At 44.5% G+C, this 16625-nt stretch overlaps 1 protein-coding gene across 9 annotated transcripts in view; it reads left to right on the top strand.

Moving 5' to 3' along the window:
* The window catches only part of dlg3 (discs, large homolog 3 (Drosophila)), a 53856-nt gene that overhangs the window by 1446 nt on the left and 35785 nt on the right, over window positions 1-16625 (top strand). For 4 of the 9 annotated variants that reach the window (XM_057042629.1, XM_057042624.1, XM_057042631.1 and 1 more), the window contains exons 2-4: window positions 80-211; window positions 3749-3822; window positions 7053-7181. In XM_057042629.1, the coding sequence (XP_056898609.1) occupies window positions 80-211; window positions 3749-3822; window positions 7053-7181 (335 nt within the window). Of the gene's footprint in view, window positions 1-79; window positions 212-3748; window positions 3823-7052; window positions 7182-11992; window positions 13205-16625 lie in introns of those variants that run through there. The other 5 variants (XM_057042628.1, XM_057042623.1, XM_057042627.1 and 2 more) reach the window with 5 other exon arrangements.

The raw sequence follows: 16625 nt of genomic DNA, 5'->3' as shown, positions 1-16625 counted from the left end.
AGAGATGCCATAAATTAATTGTGCATGTTTCCTTGTTTGAGAAGAAATTACTTTTGTTGTTTTGGGTTTTTTTTAACAGACACAGAGCGAGCAGTAGGGCTCCTCAGACGGTACCAGGCTAACCTGACCAGTCCAGACGAGCAGACCTTGAATAACAGCGTGGGCAAAGTGTCTGCCATCTTGGGCAGCCAGCTGTTTCAAGCCCTCCTCGGTAAGGAATAAAAAATCCTATTAACTTGTTTGTTTTGTGTCGAGAGGGTTGTAGGAATCTGCCTCCCACTCGGATTACACGTCACTCACATCTGCACAGGAGAATTCATCGAAATAACACATATCCTCAATGTTGAGCTTTTATTTTGGTCCATTTATGGTTAGCGTCTACATGGTTGGCGGTAATTGGCTGCAGGAGGACACAGGATGTAGCACGAGTCAGGTTGTCTTCATTAGACTGAAAAGTTAACCGAGTCAACATTTTTGCCAGTTAAGTTTATGAAAGAGGGCTTTCAGTTTACCCCACAAAGGTCTGCTGTATACCCCCCCAACATGCTGACATTGTAATGAAATCTTAGCAAGGCCATAAACAACATAGTCCATTAATAGACTGTTATTGTACGGCCAGGCTTTTCACACTGTGGAGGAACAGTTCTCCCATTGACTTGGACAAAACAGCCTGTTTTTGTACCATCTACTCATAGTTCAACGTCATACATGTCATTAATCAGAAAAGCCAGAGTCTTGACGTGGCACTGATTTAATGATGCTAGACATAAGCTTAAAGCCATAGCTTATCCAAAAAGTAAAAGTCACCGTTCGTGTGGTCAGTGCTGCCGATGGAGGGTTGGACGGGGAGTTTTATTCCCTGAAACACTGTTAGAGCTTCAAAAATAAACTGTGCTGGAGACAAATTGACTTCAGTGCAAAGAGAGGAAACGCGGACCACTTTTATATATAATAATATAATACCTCCCTACCCTCCGGTAGTGTCAAATACTCCCTGCCATTCACACGTCCACACAAATAATGTCGTTTACACGGTGTTTTTAAATTGCAATCGAAGTGCGGGTTAGCCTTCCAAATCTGCATTCCAAACATTCCTCACCAAGAATGTTTAGTCAGAGGCTGACTGGAAAATAAACGGTTATTGGCTAATGTGCCGGGCCCTGAAAGACAGGAGGGCGGTGGACGAAAAAGGCCCGTGATTGGTGCGTTTCAGGTGCAGATGAGATGTTTAGCACACTTAACCTCTACTGTAAACCCTCAGTGTCACGTGATCCTGTCATGTTTGAACAATCTGGGCTGCATTCCTCACTATGCTGATAGGTCTTACAGTGTTTTTCCCTGATCAGAAAGTTGCTGTCGTCATGGTTGCGTTACGTTGCAGTGTTCTGTCTTCCAGATCTCTTCCAGCTTTGATATACTGTGGGAAGTAAAAGCCTGCTTGGTGCAGTGTGGGAAGTTTTCATTGCTGGCCGCTTGATTGGATGTCTGCATGGTTCCGCAGTCACGAACAAAGGTTGCCTTAACTGTGCATCCATCCTTTTGTTCCAGTGTACAAACAGGCAGTGGGAGGCTGGGAGGGGGCACGCATGCAGACAGATGCATGTTAAATTACAGAGCACCCTAAATGCCAGGGAGTATTTTACCAAGGCTGTGACAAGGGGCTGAGTTGTTTGCCCCGCCTTCAAATTGTGACCCAGTTTCCTTAAAATGTGTTATTCTAGCTAGCTGTGGGTTGCTCATGTAAAGGTCCAGTGGTGTGTTATTTTGGGGTTTCATCTGCTACGCTAAAGCGAATGGTGACAAACAGAAGAGGCCTGCAATACGCGTAGACATGTTGACCCTGCAGAGGGGGCAGGAAACTCCCCTTGGTCATGAAAAAACAAGCTCAGTGGCCAGAGCAGACCAGCTCCATATCGCAAATAGAGCTCTAAGAATAAGTTTGGTGAAAGACCAGTTTGTCTCTTCTCTTCCATCGTGGGGAGTTTACCCTTCCCCTGCATCCATGACACTTGTAACTCCATCACTCCTTCCTTCCAGGCTAAAGTACTGAGATCAGGATTCACAGCCTGCAGAAAAGCCTAACATAAGAACAGGAATCACCTGACACCAAATTGAAATCATTCTGGGTTAAACATGCTCTGACTTTTCTTTTCCCGTTAACAAGAGCTTTCCTGCACCTTCTCCCTGGCCTACTAACCTGTGCAGGCATTGTGTGTCAGTGTGTTCTGGGCTTTTACCGCAATCTATATTCCTAAATCTGCTGCTGGGCCGATAGAGATAACAATCCAAAAAGAATGTGCTTCAGGTGAGGAGCCAACGCTGCAAGCCTCAACAGAGGCAACATCTTTAATGAGTTATTTACCCACGATGAACAAGATGAACAAGGACATTAGAACGGAGAGAGCCCAATTTGATGTTATTTACTGGTTAATCCTCTGAACATAGTCTGTGTCTGTTGGAGAATCTCTGCTGCCCTTCAGGGGCAGGTACAGAAACGCTCCGTCGCTTCTGTCGTTAGATGGAAGCACGAGGAGGTGAGCAGACTCTGGCGTTAGGGATCTCTCCTACGTTGTCACTGGCGACGTTTGGAGCGTTCCTGTGTGCCAGGATTGCACCTCAGACGCTGGTTGAGCAACAGAACCTTAAGATGACTAAACAACCGCTGTGCGCTGTGTGTTGTTTTGCTAAAATCGAGCGATAATAAAGTATCATGTTCGTGTTTGTAACTGTGTGTAGTTCCGCGCGCCTGTGTCCGTGTGTGTATAGGGATTTGTGTTACTGAGTTTGCTCTTTAGTCAGCTGTGCAACAATCTCCCCTGCCCACACATGGCTTCACTCCTCCATGTTCAGACACAGTGATGAGTCACATGCTCCATTCTTACACTTTTGTTCTCACAGTGCCTTCTTGTGAGATACAGACTCTTCTCTTTGTGTCTCACATGCATTCACACGATGTGCAACCTCGTGTCCTCCGTCAAAGATACACAGCATTAATTAAAAGGTGAAACATTGTTCAAAGATGTCGGAGGTATTCTTTTTTAGATTAATTTGTGTCTCGACTTTGAACATTGGGAAGCTGACGACCTCCTCGGCAACCTCTTTATGTCAACAATGCAGTAATCAGGCCGGAGTGAGACATCAGCAAAATTGTCCCTGCGCATTCCCATCAAAGGGTTGCCACCCACAATAGGTGACCACAGGATGTAGGCGCGCAATGAGGGAAGAGGTGACGAGAGGAGAAGGGAGGAGAGCGGAGCCTGCTAAGGACAGAACTTTGGAAACGGTGTTTAATTCTGGCGGAAGCGTCAAAGCAGGAGCGAGTTATCATTAAAAAGCTACGCGGATGCTATTCGATGGTACATCCTGTCCTGCCTGTGGGCGTGGTCGCCTACACGTTATCAAAATACTTAATGCGCTTGGATGCCTTTGAGTGTGTGCGTGTAAATAGGCTGTTTGGTACCCTGACCGGTGTAAAAATAGTATAGCAGTGGTTAAAGAAATCATACCTTGATCCTGAGGGAAGACAACAATCAAGATAAGAACATGTGAAGATGTAAACAGGCCATTCTCATGTGCAGGTCACCCAGCGTAACACCACGGCAGACCCATTTCCCCCCATGTGTCCGCGAATGGTCAATTACTGCTTTTCCACCAGCAAAGTGGCGTATTTATAACACGTTATGAACATGAGGGCCCCAGAATAACAGTCACAAGTAAATGTTTGTAATTATTCTTGTTTTTTTCACAGATATTCAAGAGTGTTACGAGGTGACCTTGCAGCTGAATGAGGAACAAACAGTGGTGAAGGAAGATGCGTGGGAGGTAATTTTCTTCTTCACGCTACCCGGCATTTGCTTAATGTTTACATTGTCTGCGGCGCCGGGTCACGCCGTTGCCTCCTGGTGCCTCGTGGGAGCCGGTGTGAGTTGTCTCACTCTTTGACATGGATGAAACGTTGAGTCGGGGCGTTTGTGACTTTAGACCCTTGTGCAAACAGTTGGGATAAGAGAAGCAGGTAGAAATGGAACAACGTGCGGTTGAATGGTTCAACGAAACTCCAAAAACGCTCTCTTTCTCCCTGTATCTGTTCAGGTGAGTATCTCCTTCAACGTCAGGATCATCACATCCCAATTATAGCTTTTTATTCGCATATGTAAATGCCGACCAGCGTGCTGCTGACTGACATCGTCAATGAACGTCATCAACATAGAGAAAAGTTATTAGCCCTGATTGCTATTTGTTCATTTGCAGGCTGATCTTTGGAGGAGACGTCTAGCTTTGATTATGACATTTTCTGGACCCATACCGCTGTTAAATATGTTCCTGATGTAAACCCAGATGTGTTGCGTGCCGAGTCGTTTAAATTTACCACAACATCACCTGAATGGGAACAGGAACTGGCCATCGGAGGATTTAAGTCCTGCTGGTGTTGAAAGATTAGCATTTTTGAGTGTATTGCAGCACAAAAGCTTTTCCAGTGAGGCAGAATTCAGAATTTCTCTGGAGAGATCAAGCAGGCAGATAAAGGCCATAAAAAGGAGGGCTGTAATATTTCATAAGGAACAACATCAAGCACTCTTTTATAAGTATTTTTTTGGGATATGAGTTTGTTTTAATGACACTATCTGACCTTACGTAAAGACTCACAGTGGCGACACAGAAGAGAGGTGGCGGCAGCTCAGGTGCTGATGTTTTGATCCTTGACCCCTGCAGTAAATCCGACGTGCTGTAAGCCAATATTGCCATTTGGTTTCCATGCCCAGAACCTTTAAATAGCACAACTTTGTAAATTCTGTTAGGTATGATGGAGCTGGGTGAGTTAAGATGCTGCTGATTTGGCAGCTTTAGGCCATAAGGACAGTGTTTGAGGGAGTGACGTACTGCTCATTGCATTGTAAGCTGAAAATCAAAAAAAGGCTTGTTTTTATTCAGGGTTTTTTTTCTGCATTTCAGCTGTAAGCAGGGGTAACAGCTACTTTCAGACTTCATTTTTATAATTGCATCCTTGATTAAAGCTGTTCTCCAGTGAAGCCCTTGATTGATTACTAATTAGTACATAGAGATGTGATTTCAACCCCAACACTCCCACCAGGAAGGACTTAAAACTTTCTAATTCATCATCCATCAGTGCAGGGTTTAAACATACACTATCATATCATTAAAAGGGAGTACTAAACCCTTTCTGAGTTTTAAATTAATTTTCACCATAATAGAGAGTTTGTGGTAAAATGACACAATGCAATCTTCATCTGAGCTAAAAACTTTAATCTAACATTATTCCTTGATGCCTTCACAAGCCCATCCTGCCAGTCAATCCCCTAATGGCAGAATGTTTTTGAAATTTAAGTACTAAATCTGACCTGAACTTCACACATTCATGTGAATGCACGACCCATTCACAGTATTAAATGGACGTTTCCTGTGGTGGTCAACTTAGTGACTGAATTCATAACCTGAAAGTTTGTAGTTCTGTTCAGCAGACTGATAAGGAGGTGTTAGAGATGCAATAGGTAACGTGTGCACTTGGCTGTGGTTGTGATCACACCGTGCTTTTGGAAAGGCTCTAACCCATCGACTGACGTGTGAACTTTATTGTCTCGCCCTGCGTTCTCGTCAGCAGAGGTTGAGTCTGTGTAGCAGCACTCCTGCACCTCCCTTCATTCTTCCTCCTCTGGATCTCAGCTGCTTCTGCAGCCCAGGAACGGTTCTGCAGAGACCGAGAGAGGCAAGTTTGAGAGCTACTTAATGGACACCCTGCGAGGCGCTCATCAGTATTCTAACCATGCTGTCACCTGAGTGGAGGGTGTCAGGGAAACTAAATGAGTCTGCAAATTTCCTGATTTGGTGCAGAGTTGCAGGCGGAGTGAAGAATGGCTCCTTTGGAAAAAAGAAAGAAACACCGGGAGAAGTTTTTTCTTTTTTTATTTCACTAAATGATTTCATTAATAGAAAGCAATTAGCACTTTGATGGCAAGAATTTGGTATTTTTATTCGTGCAAGGAACTTAACACAGATACAGGTGTGTGTGTGTGTGTGTGTGTGTGTGTGTGTGTGTGTGTGTGTGTGTGTGTGTGTGTGTGTGTGTGTGTGTGTGTGTGTGTGTGTGTGCCAGTTGACCTGCTATTCAGTGCTGCCATATGGGAATGGAGTTGTCAAAATAACACTTTGCAATCTGAAAAGAACAACACACATTATATCTCATCTACACTGGCACAAAAATGTGGTCTGCATTCCAAACCATTACGTAAGAATATTGTGGGATTTGTGATGCTTTGTTTGAACTGGACTTGATGTTATGACAGGTAGACATTAAACATTAAAGTCTGCATGTGTTGGGCTGTGTGTACATTTATATCAAATCTACATTTGGCCTTTTGTGGTAATGTGCAGGTTCCCATCAGTGCCCTAAAGTCTGCCCTCTGCTGTCTGCTAAGGGTCAGTGTGCTCTGAACTGCAACAAACATAGAGGTTCTGGTATGATGTCATCACATTTTGTGCATTTCTTATTTTCACATGTCAAGAAGGATGAGCTAAATGAAGTATTCTCATGTCTCTTCACATATTTATCCATTTAAATTGGTCAAGAAAGGTGCTTATTTAGGCGTAATGCGGTTTTGTCTTATTCTTCTGCTCATTGTGCAGCTAGTGAGGAATGAGACAAGACAGCACTGGCAATGCTAGTTATGAATCTACAGGTGTTGAGTTAGCAAGGCTAGAAACAAGTAGCAAACGTGTATTAGCAGTGCAATGCAGTGGAATTTGCATGTTCTCCCTGTGCCTGTGTCGGTGTTCATCAGGTGCTCCCACAGTCCTAAGACATGCACATACAGAGTTCGGAAAGTTTTAGTGTCCCTTTGAATGAATGTGTGATGACCCGCTCAGGTGTGTATTCCTGTCACTTGCTAGGGTGAGAACACCCCTCACTCTGAATAGGAAGGTAGTTGGGACCGCCTTATGCATGACTGCAAAATGTGTTTTCAGACTAAGTTTAAGTTTGATATTGATGACTGTCAGTGAGTTGCGGCGCTCATTACTGATTATTCTCCTAACAGGGCCGGAAGGACGATGGCGTGGAGGAGGAAGAGGGTGTGTCCCGTGTGCGAGTGACCAGCAGAAGCAGCCCTCACAAAGTTGAGAGAGTTTCAGGCTTGGTGACTCGCTCCCACGTTGATATGCCCGAGGTAAGCAAACCGGCCTGGTCATCAGCTAGTCAAAGGTCTTTGCTTTCTCTCTTCTTCATCTGCTCCATGTAGACATCAGAAAAGCAGCAGCGTTTATTGCAGGTGGATACGAACAATCCACAATCCTCTTGCTGGGACACATTGGCCGTGACATGTTTGGCTTTCATAGTCTCATTTCTATATTCAGTATTTTTACAGCCTTGCCTTTTGAGCTGATTTTGTTACCCCCCCCCCCATCATGCATACAGTAAGTGAGTAATCATCTAATGCTATTTTTATTCTGAGCGCAGGTCACACAAATCTAAATCTGGAGCATAAACATGCATTATTTGCTTTTTTCAGGGTGTGGCCAGTGCGCCACTTAGATGAGCACTCGTCACTCATCCTTCCTGTGAAAGGGTTGTATGTCATAGAGAAGCTCTTCCTTAGTATTATGAAGCTCATTCACGTCATCCCAGCTCCAGCACGACCAGCAGCACATGGCTGCACAGCTGCTTCAGGCTTTGGTTTTTCAGCTGAGCCCTCAAGTAGTGCAGTGGATGGATGGAGGAGCAACAATCAGGGACTTGGCAGAGAGGGAGACATGTTGGCTTTGTGCACATGGTATGGAAGTGTTTATACACGCATGTTGGCATATGTGTACAATGGCAGCGCAAGTTGATTAGTTACAATTACATGTTTTTGCTTTTCTGCAAATGAAGGATTCCTGAACTCAGAATTCTAATTTATGTAATCAATACATTTACTGATGAATGCCCAAGTTTAAGACGGGGCTTTGAATCGAGATGAGGCAGAAATGAGTCCAGGCTTGCATTTGGGTTAGGCTGTATGAATGGAATATAATGTAAAAGGCCGCACAAAGATAGCTGTGTAAACCTTTGTGTGTGTGAGAGAGAGAGAGAGAGAGAGGGAGAGAGAAAAGAAGGAAGGAAAGAAAGAAAAGAAGGGGGTGTGTGTGGAGAGAAATGTGGTGGGGGAGGCTGGAGATAGAGAGAGAGGGAGAGAGGGGTGGCTGAGAGGCGAGGGCCGGTGCAGTGCAGAGCTGGAACGGACACCCAGAGCTCAGCCTTCCGCACGTTGCCATGGAAACCACATTCCTCCCCCGCCTGCATCCCTACAGACTGCTCTGTCTCTTTTTTTTACTGTCTCTCTATCTCTCTTTCTTCTCCCTCTATGCTTTTCATTCCTCTTTTAATTTGTGTCTCTGTTTCTCTCTACTTTTGCCGTTTTTACTCGCGCCGCACACGCCCATGACGACGAACACTCAGCAGGCACATTGGCTTTGATGCAGTGCGCTCTCTGTGTCAAGGTGAATGGGTAATTGCACCGTTTATTGTGCATTCCGGTGCACATGGACACATAAGCATTGCACTGTTTTCGCAGCATCTCTCTATTTTTACTCCCCCTTCTGTTCAGCAGCGTGCTTCAGCAATGCCCCCTCTAGTCATTGCATCTGCCCACACACAGGGCACCTTAGTATCCTTTCTCCAGAGTTTTGAGCCCTGTCATGGACCCATAGCCCACTTTTTTGGATTTTACAAGCTGCTTTTACCTTCACGGCAAAGTCCACATCTTGTTTTTAATTTTTTTGCACATCTACTTTAAAGTTTGTAACTCGCCATCTTGTGGTACTCCCTCATTTCCTCTCATTTTGCTCAGTATGTGTGCTTCTCTCTCTGATTATTCCATCAATTGGAGTTGCTGTATTTGGGGTTCATGGTGAAGCAGCTGTTCTCCGCCACTGAGGCCTATTAATAGGAGACTTAGCCTGTATCTTTTTGTTTGCTGCATCTGCATCACTGGGAGAGCCTCGTGGTGGATCCTCAGCAGGTTAAATGGGCTTTTAGCATCCAACTGATGATTATCTCTCATTCTCTCCCTCTGAATGTCTTGCAACGCGTCTCTCTTTCCGATGCCATCCCCCCACATTTACACATTACTGAGCCGTGATTCACCGATTGAGTGGAAGGTTTAGCTGCAAAGATTCTCCTCTATTCTCTCTGCTGAGATATCAGCATATATCTGTTGAGGGGATTCTGCCTCTGTGAGACTGGAAAGTCTTCCTGACACCCTCATGCTGTTGGTTAACGCTGCCATAGAGCAGTTTAGAACGTGCTGAAATGGAGCTGCCGCTTTAAGACTGGCTCACTACCTTCGCCTTTTATGGAGCTTCATCCGGTCAGGTGACAAAGGAGTAGTCACACAGCTTCTCAGAGAAATGCCTAGAAATGACTGAAAAGCTCAACACATGCTCTGTGCAGTAGTTCAGGGGGGGTTGTGGTACTCATTATCATTGTGTGTGTAGTTGTGTGTCTGTTTGTTGCAGGGCTTCCAGGTGGGTTTATGTAACGTGGGGTCTGCAGGCTGATGCTGAGTGCTGGGGGCGGGGGGTTACAAAGTTGAATCTGTTCAATGGCAGAGGATAATTTCCTAATTATGCCATAAATCATGGTTCTTTTGTATTTCAGCAGAAGGTCAGAGGAAGTAGAAGCTGTTGATCCACATCTCTTCAGTGCAAGATGTTGTTGTTTTGTTTTTTTTACCACAGACATAAAATTAGATCACATGTCATTTTATTTGAATTTTCCTATTTCTTTTCTTTTAAATGGCTATTAATCTCTGAATTAGTTGGAAGTGAAAGGAAAAGGGGCATATAACTGAGGATTTCAGAGTCCTTAGCCATGTAGTCATTCCTAAATATCTGGTTCATGGGAATGGTAGTCGCATATGAACTCTAATATTTTAGTTGGATTAAAACTCAATAATAGTGGACAGTAATTTGACAAAGCTATAAACCCACATCACAAAATGCTACAGTATATACCCTAAAAACATCTAAGTTGAAAATTTTAAAAGTTCATTTTAACTGAAGGCAAACTGTGTCGGCTTGCACAATAATTATCACCCCATTATTTTCAAAGCAAGATCAGAATAGCATGGTTTTATCTCACCTAAGTAATGTTTTATAGCATTATTAGAAGGAATCATATTTTCCTCTGCCATACTACGGCTACATAAACCTGTGATTTTTAGGATTTATGTTATGTAATATTTAAAGGGAGAGGGTATCGTCCTTATGAGGTAACAAGCTGCACACCTACTCATACGCCAGGATGTACCGTGGCCGTTCTGTCCCACTCTACACCCTTTATCGTGTGCATCCTGTTCTTCAGCATTTATTTTCTACCGTGAACCCTGCTAAATCTGACAGTGAATCTAATGTGGACATTTTAGAAAAGAGACAGAGGAAGGCGACGGAAACATGTGGCCGGTCATGTGTGCTGTGATCGATATGCTTCCATCGTCCTTTCAAGCTGCTGCCTCAAAGCCCCGCCTCGCCGCTCTGATTGGCTTCATCGGGGTCTGTGGCTTCATATGACAACCTTACTTGGAGCAGGCAGCGTTGCACAGTATGCTCAGAAAGGCTCAACTTTCTCTGGATCCTCTGCAGGCTATGGTGAACACCGCCTGTCTTTGTTAATGCCGTGGTTGGGACTGATCATGCCGTGTGTGTCTGCAGGTAGGGATGATGTCGGCATCCCAGAAAAGCATTGCTAAATTTCACAAAGCAACACTGATTCTGCACTATCTACAGACACTGTGTGTTAATATATTACTGAGGTGCCAACATCTATATATGAACACTATGCAGACTCTGAACAAATACATTCTTTCCCTCATGCAGACACACCCAGCTCATCCTCCGTCACATTTCATTAATAATGCATATATGCAGGGCTTTAATGGCGACACCCGAGCATTCCCTATAAGTTCTCTAAACGATAAACCTTTGCCCTCCGTGTCAGAATGTCTTATATCTAATATATCTTTTTCTGATCAACCCACAATTTCCTATGCATGCATAATGGCCCTGACGTGCTCCGGTTGTATTACTGGAACATAACTGCCACAGATACATGAAAGCTATATAGTCTCTCCTTCACTTTTCTCCACTCACGCGTTCTCACTCTAAATCCCTCCTCCACCCACTCGAAAAGCCCAAGCGTGTAATCTCGTTGGTTTTGTACACATGTGTTGATGTCATCATTGTGAACATAAACTCTCGCCCCTATGGCGCTCGAACGAGGTTCGAGAAGTGCATTTTTTCCTCCCTCAATGTGTTTATATGGACTCAATCCAGCACATGGGCAGATACCATAATTCAGCAGCAGTGCTGCTGTGCCAGTAGCAATACTAAAAACAAGGAAGAGGGACAGAGAGTGTGTAGTAATGCGTGGCAATTCAAATACGTCTCTGCTGAGAGGCAGGTCTAGCGATGCCCAGGAGGAAACGGATTTTCCTCTGCTGCACCTGCTTCCACCGTGAGATTATTTACAGACGTGTGCTGTGACATAGAGCCTCAGGTTGTCAGTCATCAGTGCAGGAAAGCTGTTAAGGCTTCAGCTGAATGAAAGATGACTGTGGAAGTGACCAGGGACAATCCAGTAGGAGAGGGCTGCTCAATCAATGGTGGGAGTCAGCTGCATCAAACATGGGTTGGATTTATCGGTCCAGGACCCAAAGTCAAGGTGAAGGTCAGCCGGCTGCAGGTTCTGAATTCCCGCATTCCGCGCCGACTGGAAAGAAACAATGCATTTATTTCCTGATTTGAAAGGCAGCACTGGTTATGTGGCAGGGAGGTTTTTTGGTGTGTGTCCCCTTTAAGAGCAGACTCAGTCCTGTTGGTGCTGCTGCTGATGGCGGTGCTGCCAGTTGATTGGCTGTGGCTCTCAGGGCTGAGACGCTGGAGGGATGCTGCTACGTATCCTCAATCTCCCTCCATCCCTGCCCCTCTCTCTCTCTTTCCCTCTCTCTCTCCCTCTCCCCCTCCCTCCTTCTCCCTCTTGCTTGCGCGCATCCCTCTGAATAATCCACATCTAGGGCAAACTGGCTGAGAGGCGATCCAGTGCTCAGCTCCTCTCTGCAGGCTGAGAAGAGACAGCGGAAGAAAGACAACGATTTTCAACGCAGGAGGGAAAACGTGACATTTTTTGACAGACCGGGAAGATCAAGATTTACCTGAAGATTTTCTTTTTTTCGGATAACATTTATTTATACATATTGTTTATATATCTATATATATTTGTACACACGCATATAGATATTTCTATATATACATATATATATATATACATTTATTCATGTATATATCTGTATTTGTGCTTGTCTGTTTATATTAATATTTTTATATGTGTTTGTGTGTGTAAATATATATGATATATAAGCAAAAGATTATATCTATATCTATACGAATTTATATGAGCATCACTGTGAAGCTAGAGAAGCAAGAGGAAATTTCTATCATCGGGGCTGGTCTCTGATCGTGCGGTCGTATACAATATTTTCAATATATCCTTTGATCTTCTACGTCAAGAGGACAAAGACTACGTGCCCATTTTTAAAAAAATTGTTTTCCTGTTGCTGCTTTCCATCCCTCTCGGCATAGATATTTATATTTTTTACATTCCAGAGGACCAAGGAAGGGGGTAGGATTCGATGACAAAGGGAAAATCTGTAGATATTCCTGATTAGCGTTATTTGCGTCGGCATTAGCAGTCTTTCAGCCGATCACTGCGTGTTGTGTGAGATCTGACGAGGCAGCAGAGACAGAGTGCCACGCCGCTCAGCTCAGTGTCAGCCAAGCCTGCACGGCCAGCATGCACAAACACCACCACTGCTGCAAGTGCCCAGAATGTTATGAAGTGACCCGTATGGCTGCCCTGCGTAGGATGGATGCCCCGTCATATGGAGGAGACTGGCAGGCTGAACCCTATGGATATCCTCCTGCGTATGGGGGAGGCCAGACCTTACCTCCTCCAGCCTCAGGGGGAGGTGGAAGCATGGGAGGAGGAGGGGGCACTTTGGGGAGAAGTAAGGGCAAGATCATGTCTGGCGGTGGACCCGGAGGCCCGAATCCAAAGGGCCAGTCCAAAGGTGGGCCAAAAGTGAATGGCAACAACTCCAGCGGACAAGGAGGATGGTGGCCCGAGTGTACCTGTACCAACCGGGAGTGGTATGACCAGGTAACTCATCGTCTCTACTGTTAGAGGGCTTAGGCCGCTCAAGCTGCGCTAAAACGGATCTATTGGTATCAGCCGACGTTACTGCTGCTAGAATTGATTTGGGAATTATAGTTGGTATCCATGCTACATACAGCTGCTGACTGTGGTTTTCTCGGTAGATCATGTGAATAGCAATAGAGCCGTTCCACTGCAACCGCATGTCAACGCTGCTCATGGACTTGATGCAGATGACTAATGCTCGTGGATTCAGCACACCTTGTGTATGTCAGTAAATGTTCCCAAAGATGCAGTTAGCACAGGCCCAAAAATGGTGCGTTTTCATTCAGTCAAGCAGCAGGATGATTAATTTAGCATTCGAGCCTCACAGGCCAATATCGCACAGTTGTAGCAATTTGTTTGGAGAATGCAGATTTGTCGACATCAGCTCACTGTAGAATTGTGTCTCGTTAGTTAAAATTCGAGGAAGAGATGATGAAATCGATATCCAATCGCAGTTCCGTCCCCTTTTGGCATCCGTTTTTCAGAAAGCCATTTCCCTTGGAAAATACGGAATGAAAAAATAGAAATGCGGCACTAATAAGTTCAAGCACTGTCTGTTTAATACGCTGCAGAGCGTGAATGAAATCACCTGTTAAATCACCCACATGTTGTTCCCTTTATCTGCGATCATTTAGACACATATATAAATTACAGTTGATAAAAAGGTCAGAACCACTTGAGAAGTGCAATCTTTAATTAAGGTGCATGCATGTGAGCATGAGTGTGAGCCTGGGGTGGGGGAAGGGTAACATGGTGAACATTAGATCCAAGGAAAGGTTGCTGCTGTGCATGAGCGTGGATCTGTGCAGACGCACATTTGTAGTGAGGGGCTGCTGCATTGGCCGTAAGTCCTCCATTTACCTCTGATCTGCTCTGGAGTGGAAACATATACGAGCCGATCCGAAGAGGGAATCTAAGAAGGAGCACAGGGGTAAAATGGAGGCTAAAATTTTTCGTGGCAGCTGCAACCTGGCTGATATCAGCAGATTGCTTCAACCAACGAAAAATGCTTGCAGGGATGTATGTTTTCCCTCAGCCTCTTGTGCTATTAAAATCTATTGAAGGTCCTTTTTTCTTAGCCGATACATCCAGACCAATCAGGCTTATTTCACTCGTTTGAAAGCTCACAATAGAGATGATTATGTAAGTATTTACAGATTGCATGGAGGTTCATCAGTGTGTCTGCTTAATTTGCTCTTTTCACTGCTGATTTATTTTATAATCAGTTTAGAACATTGCGTCTGTGTGACAAATCTGTTTTATGCTATTTTGTTATTCGTGCGGGGGCCGTATTTTGTATGACCGCCCCAGAAGTTTGTAAAACGCCCTGAGGAATCCTGCAAAGTCCTGTTTTTAAAGATGTAATATCCACCTTAATAGACCTCCAGGGAAATGATCCAGCCTTCATGGTTTCTGTCCCGAAATGTCCCCTGCATATTGGAAAGGAAAGAACACAATTATGGCAGAAAGAGCCACAAAGGATGATGGGGGGAAAGACAGCGGTCAGTGGGGTGAAGTGCTAACGTTGAAAAGGCGAGAAATAAGCCAATAAAAGCCGGCAGTGGGCCGGCAGAGGGGGAGGGGGTTATGTAAGAGCAGACAGTTGGTGGTGCTGTCAGAGTGAAAGCAAGCAAGGCCCTGACACTGTGGACAAGCATCTGTCTCTTAAAACAAGCTCGCGTACGGCCGATCCGTGCCCCTTTTCCAGTAAATGGCTGCATGGGATGGCATGCTTGGAGATGCGCAGTAGCTGCCACCCCCTCCCTCGAGGCAATTCTCAGTCACCATTGCTCATCTTTTGGTGGGAAATGCGAACGCTACCCTTCCCCCACTACCTGAACACGCACAGGATGAAGGCGGGGGGGTTACACACACCCGTTACATATAGGGTATAGTAACTGTGAATGTTACCTGTTTGTGAGGAAATCTGCACACCTCAAAACATAACGATGCCATATTTCCCCCCCTTTTGTCATCTGTTTATTAAATGCTTGTGATGCTTTTGTTGAGAGCTTGCTTGGATAATCGTGAATGATTCCAGTTGGGATTATAAGAACATTCTTTAAAACAAGAGCTTTTGAATATAAATCTGAGAAAAGTAGAGACCTCAGTCTACTGGGAGCTTTAGTCAGAAAGCTCCCTCTTCTCCCCTTAGGCTGCAAGCTGTCTTTGTGTGTTCTCCAGCTCTGTGCCTATGATTAGCTTTAAATATTAATTAGATTTTACTTTATTTATTAGCATCTAGATTTGGTCCAAAGTGCAGTGTCAGCCTCGGTGTTTGTAGCAGGCCTCTGTGGTGGATGCTTTAAATGAACGCACACGTAAGGTAGGCATGTCGCCCCTGTATGTGATCATGCCTGGTCATCTGTCAGGACTGGATCGGGGGGACGTTTGCACGGATGTATATCTTTGTGCATTTCTTTTACACTCACATTGACCTATCGGCGTCATTGGTCTGGGCATCTGTCTGATGAAATTTTCGTTGCTGTGATTTGATTTGCCATTCCTGTTACAGCAATACCGAGAGTAGCAGATGGGATTTACATGTGCTACATGCCCAACCGTCTTGAAGTGGCCTCCCTGCCGGGATCGTGAAAGGACTTATTTCGAACCTGGAATATTCTCATCAGCTGCAAAGACATTTATCCATTAAAGACAGGAAACGGATGAGTGGAATGAAAACACACATAGCCCGTTTCTTTAATAGTCAATTATGAATGACGGGAGCCGTGATTAATGGTGGTGGTGTGAGAGGAGCTGCTCCAGTCAGTTCATTAGTGCCTGTTTTCTCTCAGGTTATGAGACATCCAAATAAAGTAGGTTGGCCTCTGTGCATTCAGCTTCGTATTGGTGATTGTGTCCTATAAAGTAGTTTTTCTGCAGCAGCGCAAAATCAGTATTGTAGAGGTTTTATTAGTTACTGTAACAGTTAAAGCATAGTCTTTGTGTTTATCTCTCACAATAACAGTTCTTTTAGGTATTATGTTGCATTGTTCTTTTTACAGGCCACCTGCAGTGTAGTAGGAGTGTGATTTATACTACTAGTATCCCTCTGTTTCTCTCTCAGCCTGGAAAATTGAATGCTCGCAGCAGCGTTGTGACATCGGTATCATAAATGGAAAGGAAAAATGGGTTGGATGCATCTGCTGTGCATAAGGACAGGATGTGGCTCATCAATAAGTTCATAGTTTTACATTATAGAGACTATGGGTGACTTATATGACTGTCTGGAAGTGACACTTACCAAAAAAGGCCTGAATGTTTTTAAAATCTATTCCGTGTCTTGTGGCAATCGACCCTTTTGGCTCTATGTAACACCGTTTATAATTCTGAAGAATGATGAATATAGTTTACAAATCACAACCTTTGAGCACAACACTTT

This window comes from Takifugu flavidus, chromosome 9 (assembly GCF_003711565.1).
Source record: "Takifugu flavidus isolate HTHZ2018 chromosome 9, ASM371156v2, whole genome shotgun sequence".
Classification (NCBI taxonomy): Eukaryota; Metazoa; Chordata; class Actinopteri; order Tetraodontiformes; family Tetraodontidae; genus Takifugu; species Takifugu flavidus.
Note: the sequence above shows the minus strand (reverse complement) of the source record. Positions and strands in the feature narration are given on the sequence as shown.